Source organism: Taudactylus pleione, unplaced genomic scaffold (assembly GCF_031769625.1).
Source record: "Taudactylus pleione unplaced genomic scaffold, aTauple2 ptg001573l, whole genome shotgun sequence".
Taxonomy (NCBI): Eukaryota; Metazoa; Chordata; class Amphibia; order Anura; family Myobatrachidae; genus Taudactylus; species Taudactylus pleione.
In genome coordinates this window covers 6,637,703-6,662,730 of record NW_028285970.1, presented here as the reverse complement: position 1 = coordinate 6,662,730, position 25,028 = coordinate 6,637,703, and the positions used below count along the sequence as shown (strand labels likewise).

General features: G+C 42.1%; 1 protein-coding gene across 1 annotated transcript in view; it reads right to left on the bottom strand.

The window, feature by feature from the left end:
* The window catches only part of VPS13A (vacuolar protein sorting 13 homolog A), a 314,889-nt gene that overhangs the window by 6,958 nt on the left and 282,903 nt on the right, over window positions 1-25,028 (bottom strand). Inside the window, 3 exon segments of the mRNA XM_088464073.1 lie at window positions 2,007-2,081; window positions 11,940-12,063; window positions 12,889-12,974. Coding sequence (XP_088320199.1) covers window positions 2,007-2,081; window positions 11,940-12,063; window positions 12,889-12,974 — 285 coding nt within the window.

The window sequence follows — 25,028 nt, the reverse complement described above, 5'->3', positions numbered from 1 at the left end:
GAAAAATACAAAGAAGATCTTTATAACTTATAAACATCTTCTTTGTTTATTGTAATCATTTTTAGAGTTAACACCAGCTTTGTGGAGCTCCCTGGGACTGCAGGGAGGCGAGAGATGAGGCAGCAACAGCTCAGCCTCTCTTAGCTGGGATGGGGCCACACCACCGTCAGTAAGCTGCACAGAAAGAGAGATAATAGAGGCATGCCTCTGAGTACAGATGGCATGCCTTGAGCACTGATGGACAGCTTGTATGTGTCATGTGACCAGGAAGTGCACTGCAGTGTTTAGAGATCGGAGCGCAGTCAACAGAAGAAACAGTGATGCAGGTAGGAGAATCAATGGACACTGAAGCTTAGTGTAGTGAGGGGAGAGTTACAGTGAGTAGGGGATGAGAGTGGCTCCCAGCACTCCGACCCATCTCCATGTGTGCCTCCCCAACCATTGACCTCACCACATGTCACTGTATATGTGACCGTTATGTGTATAAGTGTGTAACTATATATGTTCAGTATGTGTATGACATGATGTAAGTGTATAAGTGTGTGACTGTATATAAGTAGCTATGTGTACAATAGTACATAAGTAGAGTATGTCTGCATACCCTCAACCATCACAATTGAGGTGTGACAGCCCTGTTTTGTGGATGCTGTCTCACCCGTGGGTTTGAGGAAAAGTAGGGAGGGAAGCCCAGCATCTAGGAAAGCGATGTGCATGCCCTCAGCGTGAAATGAAATGGTCACATGCTATGTGGCCATGCCCCATTTTTGTTAGCGTGCCCAAGGCTTGCACATGAGGACTTGATCCCCGTGTCCCAAATGTTGCTCTCTAGGGCCCCCAGCCTTAAATGCCCGGGCCCCCAAAGCCTTAGTCCAGCTCTGGATACAATCCTCTGACATGATATATTGTACACAGTGTGTATGCTCTATAACTCCTGTTTGGGTTAGTGAAATTGAGAGTAGCATCGCATCGTATAACGTGTACTTGGGTTTAATCTCTCTGCACATTTTATATCTGCCCCTCCTGCAGTGCAGCATGGATTTACTAAGGTGCACAGTCACTTGCTCTTTTTTGCTTTGATCCCAACTCAGAATCAGCCCCTATATCAGAAAGCATGCCTCATAGTGGAGATTGGAACAGGAACAGACGTTTATTACTGGGAGTAAAATAGTTGGATTATGATCTAATATAGTGGTAGGATTTCAGAGCAAAAGAATTGAGTAACATACGTTGATCATTTAGTCAAGTGCAGCTATATGATGTAGAATTGGAACAAAAGAACAACATGCAGAGGAGGAAGAAAGACGGTTTCACCATGAGCATAGGAACACTTACAGTAAGGGGGCTACGCTATTGGCAATGGCAAATTCACTATCAGATTTAAAAAAATAAAAATTGTATCCACTTCTTACAAGAAATAGTACCTGTAGATATAATTAGTAGCGGACATTATGGATTGATTGATTCAGGGAATTTATCAGACTGATATTTTTTCACACTGTGTGGCTAAATTGGCAGCTGGCACGCTTTTCCAACTTAAACTGTGTAACAATTTGTAACAACAGAGGTACATTAATCCCATATATATTGCACTGTGTATAATGCAATACAGCTGGTCTTATTGCATATTACAGTCCAGACCAATCACATAAATAACAAAGTATACAAACAAAACCCATACGGTAAAATACAGGAAGGCTCTGCCCCCCCTTCATGCAAGCCAGGGTTGAAAAAAACAAAAAAAAGTAAAAAAAAAACCCCCAAAAAACATTTTTTTTCAACCCTGGTTGATCAAGGTCTCTAATACATAGCAATGTTTCACAATATTAATAAGCAGGATTCCATTTTTTTTTTCTTTAAAACATTAATGCAAAAAAAAAAAATAAACCAAAAAAACGTTGCAAACAAAAAACATTCATATTTTTTTCCAACCCTTATGCAAGCCAATAATAATTCTTCTTTCCCAGTGCTTCCACTTTGAATATTGCAATTAATATTATTGTATTTACCTTGGCATCTTCCGGAGTTTTAAAATTGATTATTTTTCCAAACTCTTTGGCATGAAAAACAGATTTCACTCGTTCCTGGAGGATAAACAATGTAAGATGTGAGAAACAGACTCATCATGTTAATCCATTGCTGCGTCTAAGAACTCTGCCATGCATCTCTATGTAATGCACAAGTCTAGCCAGCTCTTAGAGGAAGTGAAGTCTCATTCTTTGCATTCACTTCAGGAATTTTCAGCCACTTTAAGCTTGTGATGTACAAAGAACAGGTTGTACAGTAAACAGGCGCTGCTTTTCATTTGGAAATTGTAATAGATCATCCTGGGCAATGTTTCGCCAATAAATCACTAAGCAATTTCGGCCAATGTTTTAACTTAGTGCTATGAAAATAAACACGATTATTGCATGTAGGAGACTTGACCAAGGTTTTATCAAAGAATGTCAACTTCCATAACCTACTTTGATTTCAAGTTTACTGGTCATCGTGGATAATGTAAGTGGGTTGACCCTACTGTATATTTATAAAAATGTGTTATATTAATTCTCAAGGATAGTAGTAACATCAATAAGACATGAGGTGCTTTGTGTGACATGACAGGCTGTATTAGCATGAAAGTTGGTTCAGCATACAAGAAGGCTACCTTCAGCATGTTTAGGCCATGAGTATCTACTGTTCTAATTCAATGATCATCATAAAATAATCATAAATTGTGTTGCCAATTTTTTTCACAAATGTAAAGTAATTACAATGGATACCTGTTTCTCCACAAATTGACATGTAAATAATATAAGATTATGGTCATCAATTCACACACTCTGAGGTGTCTTGAGAAACAAAACAAGTTTTTACTAACAATTAAATAGAAACATAACTGATTTAGGGGTCTATTTACTAAGCAGTGTTAGGAGACAGAGTGAAAAGTGATAAGGTGCCAGCCAATCAGCTCCCGACTGCCATCTCACAGGCTGTGTTTGACAAATGACAGTTGGGAGCTGATTGGCTGGCACCTTATCACTTTTCACTCTGGGTCTCATTCAGACCCGCTCGCAAGCGCCCGAGTGCTCGCAAGCGGGTTGATGTTTGGCTGTGCGCATGCGCAGTGGTCGCTCTGCGCGTGCGCAAGCCCCAGAGTGAGAGAGAAATTCTCTCGCTCCAGGGCTCACTACAAAAGGGGCGGCTGTCGATGTTGATCGACAGCTCGCCCCGTTTTGTAGGCGTGGCGGGGGGTGGTTTCACAAACAGAGGCGTTCCCAAGCGAACGCTTGCCGTTTGTGGGCGGCCCCACTGACATCACCAGTGATGTCAGTGGGAGATCTTCCGGCTCTATGAGAGCCGAAAGCTCTCTGGGGCTTGCGGCAGACGAGACCCTACCACAAGGGTCTCGTCGCAAGCCCCGATGGTCGCAACTACACACTGCATAGCATATCCCCATTTTTCCAGTGATTACTTATAAGCTATTTTTTCAATTGGTCATATATCCAGTCAACATGGGGCCTAAGAAGATCCCTAAACCAGCTAAAGGTATCCCTCCGGTGAGTTTCTTCAAGGCTGCATCTGCGACCCCTCCACTGCCGAAAGACTCCATACAATCTCCACGACCGCGAATGTCACAAGATAAATCTGCTTCTCCCCCTTCAGCTTCATCCACACATGCTCCCTCAGATGATGCTTCTATGGACGAACCTATCACTGTGTGGCGCATGCTGCAGCTCCTAGGTGATCTTAAGAAAGATATCACAGCCGAATTATCTTCTACTGTTGGGGAATTGAAGCATGATGTTGCTGAACTAGGTGGCCGTACGGACCTTCTCGAGAATAAGATGGGAGAGGTTGTCGCCTCTCACAATGACCTAATATCCGCTCACGAAACTACCCAAGCGGAATTCTCTGCACTTTGGGACAAAATGGCTGACCTTGAAGACAGGGCTCGCAGAAATAACCTTAAAATCGTGGAATTCCGGAGTCGATACAGCTTTCGGAGCTTCCTGAGTTTGCTTTGACCCTATTCCAGAAACGAATCCCAGACATGCCTTCTACACAATTTCTATTAGACCGTATTCATCGTCTCCCTAAAGCTCGCATGCCCCTGAAGCCTCTCCGCGACACACTATTATGAGGATGCACTATTTTCACGTGAAGGAGCGTCTACTTCGAATATCTAGAGAGGCTGGATCTTCCTCCGATGTATTGGGCAACTTACTAATTTTTGGAGATGTCTCCCCGGCTACATTAAATAAAAGAAGATCCTTCTCTAGCATCACATCAACTTTACGTCAAGCTCAAATCCAATATAGATGGGGGTTTCCAACAAAACTTGTTGTCACTTACGATGGATCTACAAAAGTGCTATGCTCCCCGGAAGACGGTATGAAGGCACTGGATCTTTGTCGGATCCCATAAACTACGAAATCTACTGAACATATTCCTACAATCAGTTCTGATTGGCTCTTAGCAGGCAAAAACGGTTGACTGTTTTACGATCTGCATTTCTTTATCTTAATTTGGTTCTTGCATCCATGTTTATGATGTCTCCTATATAGTGGTCGCTGGACATTTTATTTAAGTTTTCTGGTTTATGCAGTTTCTTGAAACTCCAATTGTTTTTTCTATATGTTACACAGATATAGATTATGATAACTATTTTCTACATTTTACTTATTTTCAATATTGATTGATGTAAGGTGTATATGCTTTAATACTATTTTCTATGTCTATTATTGCTAAAATAGGCTTATTTTTTTGTTTTTCCTTTCCTATCTTTTAAGTAGTATTTGTTTTTTCAGATACATTCGGTGTGTGTTTTGCTTTATTATTTTTGAGTGTTATTTGTTATTTTGTTCCCAGGTGGTGGGAAACGTGTCACTACCCCCGTGGTTCTACCATTTTCACCACTCTGTTTAGTGGCCCCTATGACTCCCGCCGTGCTGTCATTTCTATTTATATTCTCTTTTATTTTCTTTTATTTTTCTTTTTTGATCCAATTTGCAGGCTATATATTGCTTAACTTTTTTTATATCTTTAAGCCAATGTTGATCAACCCAGGACAGATAGGATGTTCTTTCTCTGTTTACGCATGTTTTTAGATTTGTTAAAATGGTGAATCTCATGTCTATCAATGCTAAGGGTTTAAATTCCCCTCAGAAACGTAAGATTGCCCTCCGCTATTTTAGAACTGACAAAATGGATGTAATAGCGATTCAGGAAACTCATTTTGCCAAAGATGCCTCTCCCACTTTTTCTGACCCTCATTATCCGTATGATTATTTTGCATCAGGTTCCACAAAGAAAAGGGGAGTGGCAATTATTTTTCACCGCAACTGTAACTTTGGTTTAAAATCCCAAGTAGCAGACCCCTTTGGTAGATATCTTGTCTTGATGGGAGAGCTGGAGGGTAATTGTCATTCATCAGGACATTTTTCAGGGTTACCCAGACTGTGTGCTCAGGTCAGATTATCTTACTCGGCAATTTTAATTTAGTTCTAGACCCATGTGTGTATAAATCCAATAATATAGGTGGTGGCACTGCTACTGACCCTGCTGGTGTATCGGGGGCTTTTGGCCGGTCAATTCTGGAGTATGGTCTGTATGATGTTTGGCGAGCAATGCACCCCACGACCCGTGATTACACCTTTGTCTCTCGGGTTCATGGATCATATTCCAGGATCGACCTTGCTCTTATGGATAAATGCTCCCTCCAACAGATTAGAGGTGCAAATATTCTCCCTATCACATGGTCTGATCATGCCCCTTTGACAATTTAGTGGGATTGTAGTGCATCTTTCCCCTCCAGTAGACCATGGAGGTTCAATAATTTTCTTTTATCCTCTACTGAGGTGAGGCAGGCCATTCAGTCTGCCCTATCAGAATACTTTCAATATAATAAACCCACGGATACTACTCCCTTTAATTTTTGGTGTGCCCTTAAGGCAGTTCTTAGAGGATCGGTAATCCAAGTAGCATCTAGAATTAAGCGTCAACAAGCTCAAAAACAAAAAGAAGTAGAAACTAGACTTCGGGACCTGGAAGATCAACATAAATCTGATCCTTCCAACTCTGTACTTTTCCAAAAAATCCTTAAAGTTGGAGAAGAATTAGAGATATACACTTTGAAAAAGATTAAATTTACAACTGATAGGATAAATCAAAGATTTTACGTGGATGGTAACAGGGCATCCCGACTTTTAGCCCGGAAGTTGAGAGGAAAAGAGGCTCGTGCTTCTGTTCGGGCCCTCTATAATTGTTCTGGAGCCAAATTGACCAACTCACTAGACATTTCTAATGCCTTTGCAGAGTATTACTCGCGTCTCTATAATTTGAAAGATGATGTACACACAGCTCAACCCACATCAGAGACTATCTCTGCTTTTCTATCAGATCTTGCTCTGCACTCCCTTACTGAACAGTCACTAGTTTCTTTAAATACCCCCTGGACAGAGGGAGAGATGAGAAATGCCATCAAATCCTTGAAACGTGATAAAGCGCCTGGACCTGATGGCTTCTCTAACAATTTCTATACGGAGTTTCAATCGGACCTTATACCAGCGCTGATGGGGGTGTTTGAGGCGGGGACCAATTCATGCTCATTTCCTCCTGAGATGCTTGAAGCTCGAATTATAACTATCCTTAAACCGGGCAAGGACCCCACCCATGTCCAAAATTATAGGCCCATAGCTCTATTGAACACTGATATTAAATTATATGCGAAAATGGTAGCCAACAGACTAAATCTGTTACTCCCTGATTTGATTAACCCAGATCAGGTTGGTTTTGTGATGGGCCGACAAGCTCCAGATAACACACAAAGTCATTGAACATTTTTCACAGGTCGGGGACCCGCTTCTGGCACTTTCATTAGACACCGAGAAAGCCAGGCTGCACTGGGGATTCATGAAGGCTGTACTCTCCAAATTTGGTTTTACAGGATGGTTCTTAGATGCCATTCTTGCACTTTATAGTGCCCCCGGAGCAGGTGTTTGTTGCAATGGTTTCTTATATTCTTTGTTCCCTATAAGCAATGGTACCAGACAGGGCTGTCCTTTATCTCCCTTGATTTTTGTTTTAGCAATAGAACCTTTAGCAGAATATATCCGCACTACCTCCCTTCTTCATGGCCCTCTTATAAACGGGTCACACCATAGAATTTGTCTTTTTGCGTACGATGTCCTTCTGTTTGTAACACATCCGGAAACCTCTCTTTCAAATTTACAACAGCTGTTTAATAGTTATTCTGCGGCCTCATATTATAAATTAAATACATCTAAAACGGAAGTATTAGCAATAAATGTCCCACCCCAGCTTCTGTATTCTCTTAAATCTCGCTATAATTACAATTGGCAAACACAGTCTCTCCGCTATCTCGGTATTTCTTTGTCAGCTAAAGAAGACACTCTCCTTGAATTTAATTATGGCCCCTTATTGAACCAATTTATTACTTACACAAAAGAGGATGAATCACAAGGTTTCCTGGATGGGCAGAATGGCGGCCGTCAAAATGACTCTTCTCCCCAAACTTATGTATTTATTTAGATCAATTCCCAGGACCCTCCCTCTCTCATGGCTAAATAGATTTAATGCAGTGCTGAATAAATATATCTGGAATAACAAGAGAGTCAGGATTGCTAAGAAATATCTGATGATGTCTAGATCATCAGGGGGTTTGACTTATCCCAATTTAGCACTTTACCAAACTGCATGTCTGATCAATCAACTTAGTGACTGGTCAAATGTTCTCAATCCTAAACCTTGGGTTAAGTTGGAAAGTGATATGTTCGACAAATTCCCCCTCTGTGATTTACTTTGGGTTCCACCCAGCTCTAGAAAGTCCTTAAAAAATATATCTAGAGCTACATTAGCTTCTTTAAAAGCGTGGGATAGTCTATCCACCCTCCTACAATTTAACCTGCCATCTTTACATCTCTCTATTCAGGGCCTCTCACAATTCCAAATTTAAATTTATCCTCTTGGCACCCCAAAAGTATTCGTACCCTTCATGATTTTTTTATAAATAACACTCTCCTTTCTTTTGCCCAATTACAAGCTAGGTTCTCTATTCCTTCTAGAGATTTTTACAAATTTCTTCAAATCAAACATTGGGTTCAACTTTCCCACATTTAGTAGGGTTGACTGGTATGATCCCTTCTCATGTTTGTTCACGTATATTCTCAAATTCTCGCAAAGGGGGTATATCTTTCTGGTATTCTTTAATTCTAACAGCGGAAGAACCAGTTAAGATACCAGCTATTATTAAATGGGAATATCATTTAAATATATGTTTAGATCCACAAGTATCCACATGTATCCAATTATTTTTTTCTATATTCAAAATGTCTAGGTGTATCTCTCATATCGAAATGTATATGAAATTATTCTATCATATTTATCTGACCCCAGACAGATTACACAAAATTTGGCCTTCCCAATCTAGTTTATGTTGGCGTTCATGTGGTCAAATTGGTGAGATTTTCCACATTTTCTGGAGTTGCCCTGCTATACGTCCCCTCTGGCTGGAGGTAGAAGTTTCGATTCTGGAGGTTGCAGGTTTGCGGCCGTCTTTGTCCCCAGCCACTGCTCTTTTACATATATTTCAGGAAGATGTTCCAGTCAACCACAGGTATTTTATAGGACATGTACTTATTGCTACTAGGGCAGCCATCGCTCAATTCTGGAAGCAAGATAAACCCTCCCCCCTTTCTTTGATCAAGACTAAATTAAATCATAGTTTATTGATGGAAACGCTGAATTGTCATATTCTCCCTCTACTAATTCACCAATGATAAAATGGTTCAGTTGGCATGAGTTCAATACGGTGGGTCCATGCCTCCCAGTAAACACAAATTGATACTCCAAGGTTCTGATATGTTCTTATGTTCTATATTTTGATTTGACTGTTGCAGTTGTGGAGTGGCCTCTGTTATTAGTATATATTATCTACTACATTTGATTGATATTCTATATTTGGTATAATATAATGTAATGTTTTATCTGTAATTTTTTTTCTATTGTGTTATTTTATTGCCTGTACCCCCCATTCCTTTTTTTTTTTCCTTATCTTTTTTCTGTACCCCTTCTTTCTTTTTTTATTTGAAAAAAACAAACAAAAACCTAACAAAATATTCAATAAAAATTAATGTTTAAAAAAAAGGGACATATGTTGGCTGACTATATGGAATCACTTCCAAAATGGAGATACTAATCCTTACCTCACTAATATATTATAATGATTGATGAGTGGGTTAGAAGAGGGAGAGAGAAAGGCGGAGGGGAGGGGACAGATGAAAGAGACAGGATGAAATTAAAAGAATATCTTGTGGAAAGTATATACTATGTCATACTTGCCAACTCTCCTCGATTGTCAGGGAGAATCCCTGAAGAGTCTATCAATCTCCCTGATTGCTCCCCACCCCCTTTACGTAGCTGTCATATACTTGGAGAAAATAAATCAGAGATATGTACATTTAAATGGTATAATCAGTGCCATATCCCTGCATTGGTTACAAGGCACAATGATCCCTATGGCTATATGCATTTTCATTTAAGGTTTCTCTTGGACACTTGTATGGAAACCCTTGTAAAACGCAATAGGTAAGCAAGCCCTGAAAAGTACCAGTGTGTTTTCATGAACAAGTAGATCTTATTAACTGCTTTGGGACATGTTTAAATTTGGATGTAAACGGGGATGGACTGTCCAACAGGGGAAATCCTGGTAGGTCCCACTGCCTGAGGGCCCCACCATTTGCTCTAATGTCAGGTTTCTGATACTCTATTAGAGGAACAGTTACATGGTCTCTAATGTCTGTCCAAGCCTCGTGGGGGCTGGCCTCACCCCCTGTGGTAACCGATCCTACCACTGCATTCGACCGGTGGGCCCTTCATGCTCCAGTCCAACACTGGATGTCATTCAATGTTATGGCACGCCTCTCAACAGTACACATCCACTTTACCGCCATGCTCATAGGTGCTGCTTTCACAATCTCCCTGAAATTATTTTTCAAAAGTAGGCAAGTATGTACTATGTTGAACCTTGTCAAAAAGGAGGCCCAGGAATAACATGGATGTTGATAGAACCAAAGAGCAAATGGGGAAACAAATCTTGTCTGGTACCTGTTTCAAAAGCAGGGAACACAGGCCCTGATTCAGAGCCGGATGCTCTGAATCAGGGCCGGCCCTCTGGTTTTTTAGAGTGGCCTCCAGGCCGCTCGCATAGCTGTGGGTGACCACCCACAGCTATAGTGAGCGGCCAGGAAGATGGTCGCGATGGTCAAGACCATCGCGACCATCGGGCTTGCGACGAGACCCTTGTGGTAGAGTTTCGTTGCCGAAAGCCCTAGAGTGCTTTCGGCTCTATCAGAGCCGAAAGCACTCCCACTGACATCACTTGTGATGTCAGTGGGGTTGGCCCCAGATGGTAGGCGTTCCCATGGGAACGCCTCCGTCTGGCCAGCCACACCCCCGGGCCGCCCACCAAAGGGGGCATGCTGTCACTCAACATCAACAGCACGCCCCCTTTGGTACGAGACCAGGAGCGACGGCTTGCCTGTCGCTATCCGGGTCTTGCGCATGTGCATGACGGAGCCGGCTCCGTTGTGCGCATGCGCACTGGGCCAACATCGACCCGCTTGCGAGCACTCAGATCTCGCGAGCGGGTCTGAATCAGGCCCACAGAGTCTAATTCTGATCCTTAGGTTCAAACCTAGTCAAAAACCTAATCCTGGTCAAACTACACCATCCACACAAATTTGGTGGAGCTAGATTCAAATCTAAGGCCGTGCATAAAGGACAAATAGACAGACAGACAGACAGGCTTTCTCGCTTATTATATAAATTGTCATATTAAAGTATTCCCTTTTTTAATAAAAAAAAAAAAAGTTAATTCGTGGATACAATTTATATATAAAAATATATATATGTGCGTTTAGTTTCATTACAGTAAATTAGTTTTAGCCTAGCAGTGATGGGCAACCTGACATACTCCAACATAGCTGCACATTACCCTACAATTTGGTGATATAACAAGATCAATGCCCCAAAATGACTTTGCCACCCTCCCAACATAATGTCCCACATGCTCCTCAATTCAACAGAAATTCCCCCAAATGCACTCAGACACCCACTTACAATAAGATATTTTGTTCACACACATCGCAGAGAATAGAAGGGCTGCTGTAAAATTGGATTGCTGCAGCAGGCTTCAATTCACTTCCTGCACTCATGAAGTGTTCAGGGCCTCATTGACCTGTCACTCTTTAGCAAACAGAACACACCCTAGGTGCTCACGACACTGCCTTCATCTTCTGAATTTCTTAAGAGTATTCACTAATATGGCACAAAATGTGATGCATCATGTTCATGCTACATTACCCCTTTGTGCAAACCTTAAGTTTATGGGCCCAGTGTGTGTCTGATAATCCCAGCCTGCCAATGATGGGAGATGCTGCAGAAGTCAAAGCAGTTTTATCCCTACACCCTACGAGACTATGGCCATGCACAGAGCAGGTTAGGAGGTAAGGGAGAACAGAGTAGGAGGTTCTGTTACCAACTCTTCTGCAGAGCATTGGGAACAACGTGGACAAGCAGCATGGGGATGTAAGGGAGTGGAGGAGTCTATCGGTTTATATAGGAGCCTGCTTTCCAAAGGGTGAATATAACCTACATAATCATAACTAAATCAGATCCGGAATAGACAGTAATACTGTTGTTATTTATGACATTTGCTATTGAGCAGCATCGTTAGTCTGAGCTCTTCTAACTGCAATCATGTCTGATACCCAAAAATGTACGATGGACATGCAGTGCATGGGAAAGCTGCACTTACTGTGTAACTTCATGACTGGGTCGTGTTCCACCCATCACATGGAGGCCAGGTTTCCGGTTTTGGCAGCATGCTCATTCCACAGAGAATAAAATATTTGAAATAGAAAAATAAAGCTGTACTATACCTTTGCTTCTATGCGCAATCTTCTACCACTCACAACAACTGGCTCTTTGGTAAACTCATCAAAACTATACTGCCATTCACATGTAAGTTGTCCAAATGTTCCTTTTGTAACAAACAAGATACCACTAAAAAAGAGAGTGTATAACAGTTCATGTTTCCTGACATAACACAAAGACCATCATGCTATGCAACTAAACTCCCTTTTCCCTTACACAGTAATTACACATAACTGCACATTGAACATATATCAGAACAGATAATATAATAGATATAGCATTTAACAGGTATAACAACAAAAAAAGTTTATTCTGAATACATATTTGTACCATACATGCCTACTCTCCCGGAACCTGCGGGAGGCTCCCGATTTTTCAGGTAGCTGCTGCACCTCCGGAAGAGTGGGTACTTCTCCCGACCCTGCCCACTTCCTAGTGAAGTGGGCAGAATGGGGAGAATCTTACTGTGATTCCACAGTCCAGCGTCAGGGAGCGGGGCTTAATGACACTATTATATGATAATCACGTCATTTGGCTCCGCTCTATCTAAATGTCTGCGATATGCGGCATTTCATTGCAAGGGACGGGGCTTAATGATGCTATCTTCCGCCCCCATCACTGCCCACCTGCAACTGGCGAAGGAACCTTCTCCCAGGAAGCTCCATTTAAATGTTGCCAAGTATGATTTGTACATGTCTGCATGGTTAGTCATATTCAGGCAGAGATAAGCTCTCATGAGAATTAATGTTTCGCCCCAGACCAGTCCATTATGGAGAGGTGTGCTATTGTGTTACCATTCTATAGTTATGTACAGCATTACACAGAATTTATAGTCTATGAACAAAACTAAGGCTATGAGGGCCAATGTTTCAATAATATGTCCAAACTGATTCAGAAACAATTTATTTACTTCCCCCCAGCAAAAAAAACAAAACAAAAACAAATTCAACTTACTTTTTCATCACCATTAATAAATCCGTGTTATTGACCATTGCATGAGCAAAATATTTACATTTGGCAAATCTTCCATTTTCTATTTTCTACAAAAAAAAAAAAGATACACAGGCAATTAGTGGTAAGCAAAAGCAACAGTATGGAAGAAGTCAGCACACTATAAAAATCAAGTCAACACTGTAGCTAAGGATGAGGCTGCAACATTACTGCATTCTAAAATAGTGGTTCTCAAACTCGGTCCTCAGGACCCCACACAGATCACGTTTTCCAGGTCACCCAGCAGGTGCACAGGTGTATTTATTACTCACTGACACATATTAAAAGATCCACAGGATTAGCTAATTATTTAACTTGTGATTCTGTGAGGAGACCTGGAAAACATGCACTGTTGGGGGTCCTGAAGACAGAGTTTGAGAACCGGTGTTCTAAAAGATTGTCACACAAACCCAATACATAAATATTCTAACACTTGTACAGAAAAGCAATACAAAGAAGCAAACAAAAAACACGCACGTTAGTCGATGACAAGTAAAATGCTATAAAACTGCATATTTAACTAAAAGTGTATGTGTACCCATATTTAGCTGCTAAATCCATCCCAACATACTGTCCTGCCTATATGGGATCACTTGGAGGTTAGTGTGTCAGAAGCCTGTTGTTTATTTGCTTGAAGTAAATATTGCCTTACTTTTTGTATGTTGTTTGATACTTGGCAGGACGTCTGCTGAAGTAAAAAAGTCTCACGTCATATTCATCCCTAATGCTCTAGGGACAATACACCCGAGACGCAGGTTGCCTCTTTCATGCTTTAGTCCAACAGGTAGTCTTTAAATATAAAGCAGCTAATTAACTGTGTGATCCTTTCTAAAACTTCTAATAGGGTATACAAGCTGTAAGCAGCTCTGGGTTATTTATGGTGTTGGTTCCAACTGTATGAAAAATTATGCTCCTTTGGTGTGTTCCAGAGCTGCTGCGCATCCAGGCTGTCACAAGCTGGACAGCCCTTTTCTAGACCAACACTGATGCCTTACACAATTTCCTGGCTAAGGCCACTTGAATGGCACTGTAATATTACTGCTCACCACTCCAGTGCTTCTGAAGAAGAAAACAGTCTGGGACAAGCCTACGTAGAACAAGCAGTAGATGCCCCTATTCCTCTATTTGGCTGGTCCTATGAATGACATATACATCATAGTATGGAACTGTATAAAGGCAAAAACCTTGTGGGACCTTACAGAGTTCCTAGAAGGCAGATCACTATTCATATTCTGCTGTCTAATGGTGAAAAAACAGCTTCCTTACAGTATTGAGGGATTGATTTATCAAGTTGTGAAAAGTGGACTAGTGGAGAAGTTGCCCCTAGCAACCAATCAGCTTCTACCTACCATTTTATATAATATACTTGATAAATGCTACCTAAAAGTTTATTGGTTGCTATGGGCAACTTCTCCACTGGTCCACTTCTCTAATCACAGCTTGACACATTAACCCCCGATTTATCTTTTTTTATAGAGTGAAAAACCGTAGTTGTGGTACTGTGCCATTCTACTTCTTGGCGTGCACATCATACTTCATTAAGGTGTGCATCCTGGGAAATCTAGACAGGCATACTCTCTAGGGGAGTGTCTAGTACAATTTTCATATCCTAAATTCCTCCACTCATCATCATGTCTACACAATCCCCCCCCCCCGCATATCATTAACTAGGACACAAATTGAAGAAGGTAATGCTGCTGCACTGCTATGTCTTGTGAGTCACTGAGTAACTCGCTGACACTGTCACGGGAAAGCCAGCAAAACCCTAATGTTGCTGACAAGCACAGAGAAAGCATCTGACATTAGGGTGTGCCCAGGGCCCTATATATGTACAACTATGGTTGTAATGAATAGTTAAGACATATGAGAAGCAACAATACGCTTTTATTCAGTCTACTAATACAGCAGCTGAAATATCCAGAGCATATTTGTTTGAGACAACTTAAGTAACATGCTAAGTTTTTAGCGATGGAAGCAAACAAGTTAAAAACAATCTGCAACTAATATGGGAGATATGAATTAAGTAAAAAAAAAAAAGTAGAGTTACCTTTTCAGCATATCTGACAATACACTGAAGAATGATTGATGCACTTTTCTTAGAAAATGTGCATTATTTTGTACATAAGGTCATATGATGAGAAATATTGTCAGTATTGTCAGTTTTCAAATATATTTAATGTGTTACTGGTCTTTCTTTAACATTCCTTCAGGGCCTCTTTATAACTTCCTTTGGATTAACCATCCGTGTAAGTTTTTAAATTTTCCAAAATGGTTAGCACGAACCATGTTTTTTCTTCTTCTGAAATTATAATAAAAGCATCTGCCCCGTTTCTAGTGAGGCTTTATTCACATTAAATGGACAGTAAACATATAGTAATAGTATGCACTGCACATATATAATTATCTAGTACCAGTACGGTTATAATTAGGCTAAGAGCAATGGCCTTTGATGCTGATCACTAGTGGGCACTCACACGTTCTTTATATTTAAAGAGCTTTAAAATAGATTATTAACAAGAATAGATAAAAAAAATATCCATCTGAGGCTATAGAAAGAATTTTTTGTAGTGGGAGGAAAATAAAGAAAGTGGTAGAAGCAATAAATAGAGAGACCGTGAAAACATCCTCACATCCAAACGTTAAATCTGGACTCGCGGCTACAGCATTGTGACGCAGCAACATGAATCCCTTGTTCAACATAGTCTTTAAGTTGAAGCAAAAATATAAACTATTAATGTATTTTCTCTTTGCCTGATACACAAGTGAAGTCAAAGGGACGTGAATGAGCAAGACATTTTAAATAACAATAGTATTCAAAGCCAAATACTGTGTGTTTTGCTTTAAATAGTATTGACCACTTAAATGTTCTTCATACACACTCACATACTGTAAGCCATGGCTTGCTTAGTAAATTCACCCCAAGTAATCTTACACAATTTATATATTTCTATACACATCTAGTTGTACCTGTGCATCTACCTAACCCAAGTATAAAATATATATACTGTAATCAGAGTTCACAAACACGCGCTATAGCGTGTATTTTACCCTGTATTGAGCGCTGGGGATTCACTTTTGAAAAGTAGCCGGGTCCCCGGGAACGCGCTGTGCTGTGGCCAATCCCTGACAGCTGGCTGCAGCACAGTGTGTCCCACCTGCAAAGAAAGACACAATGCTGTCTGTTATAGCAGCCAATGAGAGTCAGATAGACTCATTGGAAAAGCTATGCTGGGATCAAGTGTCTGATCCCAGCATCGGCACAGCTGCAGGGGTAGGCAGAGGAGATGTGTCCCCTGCGGGACACATCTGTGCTCGGCGCTGGGACAGTGGTCCCTTCCACCAGCGTTGGCGGTAAAGTGGCGGCGAGAGAAGCTTGGCTCCGGGCGCAAGCTAAGCGGAGCTCGGCTGCCCGGAAGCCAAGAAGCGGCGGCGGGTGTTCGCCACTGGCTGCGAGCCAAACACGGCTCGCAGTTCAGCAGCCAATAGGAGGCAGACGTGACTAGCCAATCGCGGCTCACTGCATCATAGCCCCGCCCACTTGCGGTGTCTCTTAATAGACGCTGCTGAGCGGGAAATGTCAGTACGACGGTGGAGGGGAGGAGTGAAGACCTCCCGAAGAGAAGAGCATCACGGCAACAGTTCAGACGGCCGCGCAAGAGGTCAGAAGACGGTGTGATCAAGGAGGAAGAAAGGAAGAGGCGGCGCCGCTGGCCAGGACAGGCCAGTGGCAGAAGAATGAAGCTGAGGGCCGTAGAGGACTGTGGGGGTGGAAAGAAAAAGAGCTAATAAACCTCCACCGTACCGGTAGGCGGCTTGGGACACCGGTATTTAACCCCTCCTTAGACCACCAGGGTTGTCGGGCACTAGGCCCATGGGATAAATTCAGGCAATAGGCCTGTGGGTATAGAGGCGGGAACAAGGCCCGGGCTACATAGGGGGCCTTAGGCCCAATTGAAGGTATCTGCCCCACAAATAGGTGTGAGTGACCTGGGCATTAGGCCCAGGTCACTAAAGGGCAAATAGGTGGGCCACTACTGGGGCACTGCATAGGGGGAGATTAATACTGGGGGCACTGCATAGGGGTGATTAATACTGGGGGCACTTACTGGGGGCAATGCATAAGGGGACTAAAGGGTATTAATGTGTGGCATCATTTGTAAGGGGTATTACTGCAAGACATAATGTACGACATAATGTGTAAAGGGCATTGCTGTGTGACGTAATGTGTAAAGGGCATTAATGTGTGGCATAATGTGTAAAGGCCGGGCATTGCTGTGTGGCATAATGTGTAAAGGGCATTAATGTGCAGCATAATGTGTAAAGACCGGGCATTTATCCTTTGATAAATATGCCTATTATTACCTAAAGCATTATTCATAGGCTAACCATACTATCACTTTAAAACGGGACACTCATGAATTAATTACAAAGATTCTTTGGCTGGCTGACTTCATGCCTAGATTTCACCTGGTTTTAATGAGCCACACAACTTGTGTAATCCATGAGTGTCCCAGTTTAAAGGGATGATATGGTAAACCTACTTATTCACCATGGGTTTTGTGAACAGACAAGTCATATTACCTGAAAGATCATGGATGCATTAAAACATGCATTTAAGGGGCATGTGGGGATATCTGATGCTGTTAGGGGTAACAGATGGGCATTTTAGGGGCATGTGTGGTGACATGTGGGGAGGTCTGAGAGGCATATGGGAAGCTCTAAAGCATAAATTAAGATGGGACCCAGAAATGGTCAGGTAGGACCCATTTTTTTTAAAGTGGTGGGTCCCTGGGACCCACATATTTTGTCACTCACCGCGATCACTGTGTAATGTAATATTTGGCGTGCACTAATTATTTTAAATCCACATATTGTGAATAGTAATATATTTTATATTTATTGTATTTGACACATTCAAAAAAAACACCCCACTAAACAAAGATGTTGCTGAATTTTTAACCTTTCACATGATATGTCAAAATATTGTGCAATGATACCGAAGGAAAACGGAACAGGCTACTGTGACTTACAGATGGAGGGGACATTTGGAGAGAAATAATTAAACTTTAAGATAACAGCTGTTTACAGCAATAATGAAACAGTATAGAGCAGGGATACTGCAGTATATACAAGTAGTAATGTATAAAGTCCTAGGAAAGTGTAGATGTGGGTATTTGTGTGACTGACAATGCAAGTATTAGGAAAGGAGCATGGAAGATCGCTATGGATAACTATCTACAGTCAGGTGCATAAATATTGGGACATTGACAGAATTTTCATATTTTGGCCTGTATTCACCACCACAATGGCTTTGAAATGAAACAAACAAGATGTGCAAACAAACAAACTGCAGACTTTCAGATTTAATTTGAGGGTAATTACATCCAAATCAGGTGAACGGTGTAGGAATTACAATGGTTTCTATATGTGCCTCCCACTTTTTAAGGGGCCAAAAGTAATGGGACAAACTAAACAATCCTAAATCTAAAAAAAAAAGCAAATTAATTTTATATTATACCTATAATAGCTCACTGTATTTAAAAATAATGCAAACCTTCAAGAATAAGGTTTACAGATTACTGTATAAAAAGTAAACCTTAAATAGAGGATCGGAGTATGGGATCCCAGTGGTCGGGATAACGGCGGTCAGAATACAGACAGTGGCATCCTGACAGTCAGAATTCTGATGCCTGCACTTAAGTAGCCTAAAGCCGCATACACACTAGGCGAACGATATCGTTATCGTCCACATCGTTCATAAAGATCAACGATATATCGTTCTTATCGTTCAGTGTGTATTCAGGGAACGACAAACAATGCGCGCTCCCGCGGGTCGTTACCGATGTCTTTGGTCATCGGTACATGCAGGCCAATCTGACGATATACTCAAGAATTGCCTGTATCTTTAAAGAGATCTTTCAGTGTGTACACCCAATATCGTTTGTCCTGCACCTCAGAAAGTTCAAGGGAAATCTTTCACCAATATCGTTCATACAGCACATCGTCTAGTGTGTATGAGCCTTAACCCTCCCCCTAACCCCCCCCCTAATCTTAACCCTCCCCCCACAGCCTAATCCTAACCCTCCCCTCCCCACAGCCTAACCCTAACACTCCCCCCCCCCCCCTCCCACACAGCCTAACCCTACCCCTAGTGGCAAACCCTAACCCATGACCTTTAAGCCTAACCCTCACCCTAACACTTACCGTCGGGATGCCAACGGTCTGGATTCTGGACGCGGGATTCCGACTGCTGTCAGGATTCTGGCACCGGTACTCTGAGCGATGGTATCCTGCCTGTGGGTATGGTTACTACATCCCTAATTAGCTTGTGATTTTCAATAAAATGCTTTATTCTCTCAATAACTTTAGAGATAACACTGCCCCACCCTGAGTTGCCTTTTTATATTACCCAACTTTAGAAATATCCAAAATGCATATAACAGTTATGAAACTTGCAAATAATAACAGATTAAAGAAATAAACTGTAATCCCATTTTTCTTAGCTATACCTCTGTTTTCAAATTCAACCGACACATAGATGTGTCCGTGATGTCTAAGTTGTTAGAGCAAATAACATTTACTGCATTTTTGAATAAGTCTTGTATCAATGGCAAAATGAGTGACATCACCATAAATATGTTGTAACAACTGCCATTATTATCTACAAATATACAGTATATGATAATTAGCATGACATGTAACAGCAACAGGTGAATTGTAAAAATAATGCAAATCATTTGGCCCTTATCTTTTCCAAAAAATGTATTTGCATTGTGGCAAGACCAGGGTAAGGGTGCCGTTTCCTGGGGTAAATGGTTGCACTTGTCATGCAGCAGCCAAGTAGTACCGTGTTTCCCCGATAATTAGACACTGTCTTATTTTTTTTTTTGGTAAAAAAAACTCCATAGGGCTTATTTTCGGGGTAGGGCTTATTTTAACTAACATTGACAGCATCATGTCCTCAGTCCTGCTTTTATCCCCATCATGCCCTCAGTCCTGCTTTACAATTCTTTACTTACCTTTATTTTTTTTCCTCTTTTTGTCTACTCTCCTCCGTGGCGCTGCTGTAAATGACGCTGCCACGCACGCCAGCTGCCGCGCGCTCACTGTGAGAGAATGAGACGCTGCAGCTGTGATTGGATGCCACTGTTAAATCTGTAACAGCGGCATCCATTTCATGTGGGGGGGGGTAGCTGGGGGCATTTTAGTGTAGCGCAGGGACCGGACAAAATGGGGATTTTGTTAGGGCTTATTTTCAGGGTAGGGCTTATTTTGGACCGTTTTTCAAAAGTAAGGGTAGGGCTTATTTTCGGGGTAGGTCTTATTATCGGGGAAACACAGTAGTACACCAGTCCCAGGGCCTTGGTACAAGCAACCACAGCTAGTTTTATTAGCAGCATAAAAATAAACAAAACATAAAAGTAAATACTGGCCTGTCTGCTCTAACTAAACAAAATGAATCCCTCTCTCAGAGTGGAAGGACCTATCGCCCCTCTCACAAAACAGAAGTCTTTAGCACAACACTTACATTCAGTAATAAGTGTCTCTCAACAGGCTTCTGACCTGTTCCCCAGGGAGTGAGAGACTGACTACAGAGACTCTCACACCTTTTATCAGCCTCTCACAGGTGGTCTGGCAATCAAGGCTGCTAATTAGCTTCTGTCTATCAAACAGAAGCTAAAACCTAGGGCATATATATCTGTCATTGACAACCTTTCCAGTGATTTTTCATATATCCTCCCCCCCCCCTGTTTTGACTTGTGGGGCAGAACAACTGTAGCCCCTAAGAAAATAAATACAGGGACAAAGTATTGTCAAGTTGGCTATGCTCTACTGAAATTTTTCTTTGCAGTGCCAAGAACCATCTAATTATTCTCCCATTGGTCTCTTTATTCTCAACCATCTACTTTAATGAAGCATGATCCGTAATCAATCTAAATTTTCTCCCCCCCCAAAAGGTAGTACCTTAGTGTTTCTAATGCCCACTTCTTTTTTTTAACAGTGGCATCATTTCTCTCATGTATATTCAATTTCCTACTTAAATAAATAAGTGGATGCTCTTCGCCATATTTGCTTTGATACAAGACAGCACATATCCCTACATCTGATGCTTCTGTCTGTACAACAAATTATTTTTTTAAGTCAGGTGTCATCAAAACTGGTTGGGTGCACAATACTACCTTCAATTAAAGGCCTATTTTGCCTCAGGATTCCACTTAACCATAACTGAGTATTTACCATTTGACTTAGTAAGGTCAGTCAAGGGGACAGCAATGGTGGCAAAATTGGGTATAAATCTTCTATAATATTCTGTGATTCCTAAGAAAGCTCCTACCTGCTTTATTATTTTGGAGTTGTAGCCAATTTTGTATTGCCACAATTTTATTAAATTGAAGCTTTATCAAACATTTGCCTATGGTGTATACAAGGTACCTCACCTTTTCCATCTCTAAGCAACACTTTTTTGGGTCGTCTGTCAATTCTGCCCCACAGATGGAATCCAACACTGCTTGTACCCTGGGTAAGTGAGACTTACATCAAGATAAGCAGCAGCATACTATGGGGCCTTAACATTTTGTTCATCATTCTCTGAAAGTTGGTCAGTGCCCCATGTAACCCAAATGGCATAATCCTATATTGGAACCTCTGATGCAGAAAAAGCAGTTTTTTATTTTGCCTTGTTTGTCTTTGGTTATGTCTAGAGTGGTTAAATACCGTGCTGTTCCCAGCCTTTCAATAAGTTCATCCACACAAGGCATTGGGCAGGCATCAAACTCTATTCAATTTACAGAAAATCATTAGATCCGGTCGAGTTTTGGAGAGAGTACAATGGGACTCATCAATTATATCTAATTCCAACATTTTTTTATTTCATATAAGATATTCTTTAGCCTAATGCTGTTGAATAGGACAGCGGGTTTTGCCTATTGTTACCTCAGGAACCAAAGGTACTGCGGTTACAGGAGGGACCGGGGTTGCTGACAGACCTACTCTATCTTTCCAAGATTTTATAAGATAAACATGGTAGATCTGTTCTGACTTTCTTTTCCCGGGCTGGTACCACTTATAATTAACCTCACCCACTTTTTCTATGATTTCAAAGGGTGCTTGCCACTTGGCCAAAAATGTATTTTCTACTGTGGGAACCAAAAATAAGCACTCTGTCATAAGTATTCACAGCCTTTGCTCAATACTTTGTTGATGTACCTTTGGCAGCAATTACAGCCTCAAGTCTTTTTGAATATGATGCCACAAGCTTGGCACACCTATCTTTGGGCAGTTTCGCCCATTCCTCTTTGCAGCACCTCTCAAGCTCCATCGGGTTGGATGGGAAGCGTCGGTGCACAGCCATTTTCAGATCTCCTGCTGAAAGATGAACCGTTGCCCCAGTCAAGAGCACTCTGAAGCAGGTTTTCATCCAGGATACGTCTGTACATTGCTGCATTCATCTTTCCCTCTATCCTGACTAGTCTCCCAGTTCCTGCCGCTGAAAAACATCCCCACAGCATGATGCTGCCACCACCATGCTTCACTGTAGGGATGGTATTGGCCTGGTGATGAGTGGTGCCTGGTTTCCTCCAAATATAACGTCTGGCATTGACGACAAATAGTTCAATCTTTGTCTCATCAGACCAGAGAATTTTGTTTCTCATGGTCTTAGAGTCCTTCAGGTGCATTTTGGCAAACTTCAGGCGGGCTGCCATGTGCTTTTTACTAAGGAGTGTCTTCCGTTTGGCCACTCTACCATACAGGCCTGATTGGTGGATTGCTGCAGAGATGGTTGTCCTTCTGGAAGGTTCTCCTCTCTCCACAGAGGAATGCTGTAGCTCTGACAGAGTGACCATCAAGGTTCTTGGTCACTTCCCTGACTCCCCTTCTGTCCTGGTGGTTCCGAACTTCTTCCATTTACGGATGATGGAGGCCACTGTGCTCATTGGGACCTTCAAAGCAGCAGATATTTTACTGTACCCTTCCCCAGATTTGTGCCTCAAGACAATCCTGTCTCGGAGGTCTACAGACAATTCTTTGGACTTCATGCTTGGTTTATGCTCTGACTTGCACTGTCAAGTGTGGGACCTTATATAGATTGGACATGATTTTGAAAGGCATACACCTAACAACTGAATTTACCACAGGTAGACTCCAATTAAGTTGTAGAAACATTCAAGGATGATCAGTGGAAACAGGATGCACCTGAGCTCAATTTTGAGGGAGAGGGTTAGGATACTAACTGGCAGCTGTCGGTATCCTAACCCTGTCGGGAATCTGACCGCCGGGATCCCGAACCCAACCCTGTGTACAGTTGGGTTCCCCAAATGTCAGGTCAGTAATAATACACTAACACCTGTAAAAGTTGTGCCAAAAGTGCAAACTGACACGTCCCTGGGTGGCAAAGGGGGGTAGTGGTCCTGCCTATTTTGTCAGTCCTGGGCCCCACAATTTCTGATGGCAGCCCTGAGCACCACTGCAGCTATTCTTTCCTGCCTCTGAGAAACATATTCTATAACCATGTTATAAGAACTGGGATGCCCCTCCTATGTCTCTTTTGCAATACTGACAATCCACCTTGGGCGTTTCCCATACAGCAAATGAAAAGGCGAGAACCCCGTGGAAGACTGTTGAACCTTGCTAAAGGCCAGCAATAAATAGGTAACCCCAATCTTTCCCGTCCTTACTCATGACTTTACTTTCTTTAGCCTATTCTTTAGAGTTTTGTTAAAGCTCTCCATTAAACCATCAGTCCGAGGGTGATACACGGAGGTCCTCAGCTGAGTAACCTTAAGCAGACAGCACAACTTGACATAAATGGGGTACCCTGATCAGTTAGTATTTCCTTAGATATTCCCACTCTGCTAAAGACATGTACTAGTTCACTAGCAGTTTTCTTTCTTGATATATTGCGTAATGGTATCGCTTCCAGGTATCTGGTAGAATAATCCATTACTACTAAACTGTTGATCCTCTGCATACTTTATTAGAGATCCAAGTAAGGGGACAAGCAGACTTCTATAAATTGGCATGTGAGCATGGAACTAACACTCAGGGCAGGATGCACAGTAGTCCGATACATCTTTTTGGACCCCTGACCGAAAAAACGCTGCAAAAGAGGTTTTTCTACCCCTAGGTGTCCCGCAGTTATGCGACAATGAGCCAGGTCTAACACCTTTCTTCTATATGCCCTAGGAACTATCAATTCTTCCACAACATTTGATACAACAAATCCTGATATACTGCCGTGTGAGGGTATGACAACCTACTATCAGGCTCTACTGTTTTTCCATCAACAACTTTTTTAAAGTTTGTGCTACAGTAGCTCTTCCTTGGGTTAGGACCAGATGGGCTAGCCTTCATTCCCCATCAGTGAAGTTCATATATAATTTGCTAAAGTATGTCCTGTCTCCAACATGTAGGGAGAAGGGACAGAACTCAACCTAGCAGGAGAGGAGAGAGGAATGTTGTGCTGGGAACACAGTAATTATGGGAGTGTGGTGAAGCGTACCCAAGCATCCGTGGTGGTGTTGCACCAGCACTGCGCGAATTGAGGAAGTCGTTAGTATAGCGCCTGAGGAATTTTCTTTCTGTCAAATTGAAGTAGTCGGCCTCCCACTCTGGGATCCCCCAGAGGTAGGCCCGTCCCATCGGGCGGAAGGTTTATCCTCCGGCTCCGAAGTAGGGCGTCTAGCGCTCCAAGCTTGCTTCTTAGGTTTAGGGGCGGCCTTGGTAGCCAACTGCCTCGGGAAGGACTGACCCTTGGACTTTTCTTGAGAACGAAAGGACCGAAATGCAGAGGTCCTAGCCTTAGAAGACGCAGCTGCCGATGGTAGAAAAGCTGACTTAGACTTTGCCAGGGTGTTTACAATTGTGTCCAGGTCTGGGCCAAACAATATCTCCTCATCCGCTCTCCAAGAACGTAACCACAAAGAACGGCGAGCAGACAGCTGCGGCCAAGACTCTGGAAGTCAGAAGACTGGCATCCAAAGCTGCCTCACCAATATAGGAAGCGGCATCTCTCATCTGTACCACTAAAGCTCTCTGAACCTCAGGAGCTTCCTCAGGAAAGGTATCTTCCAGCACATTGGTCCAGCTCTTAATGGCTTTAGCCA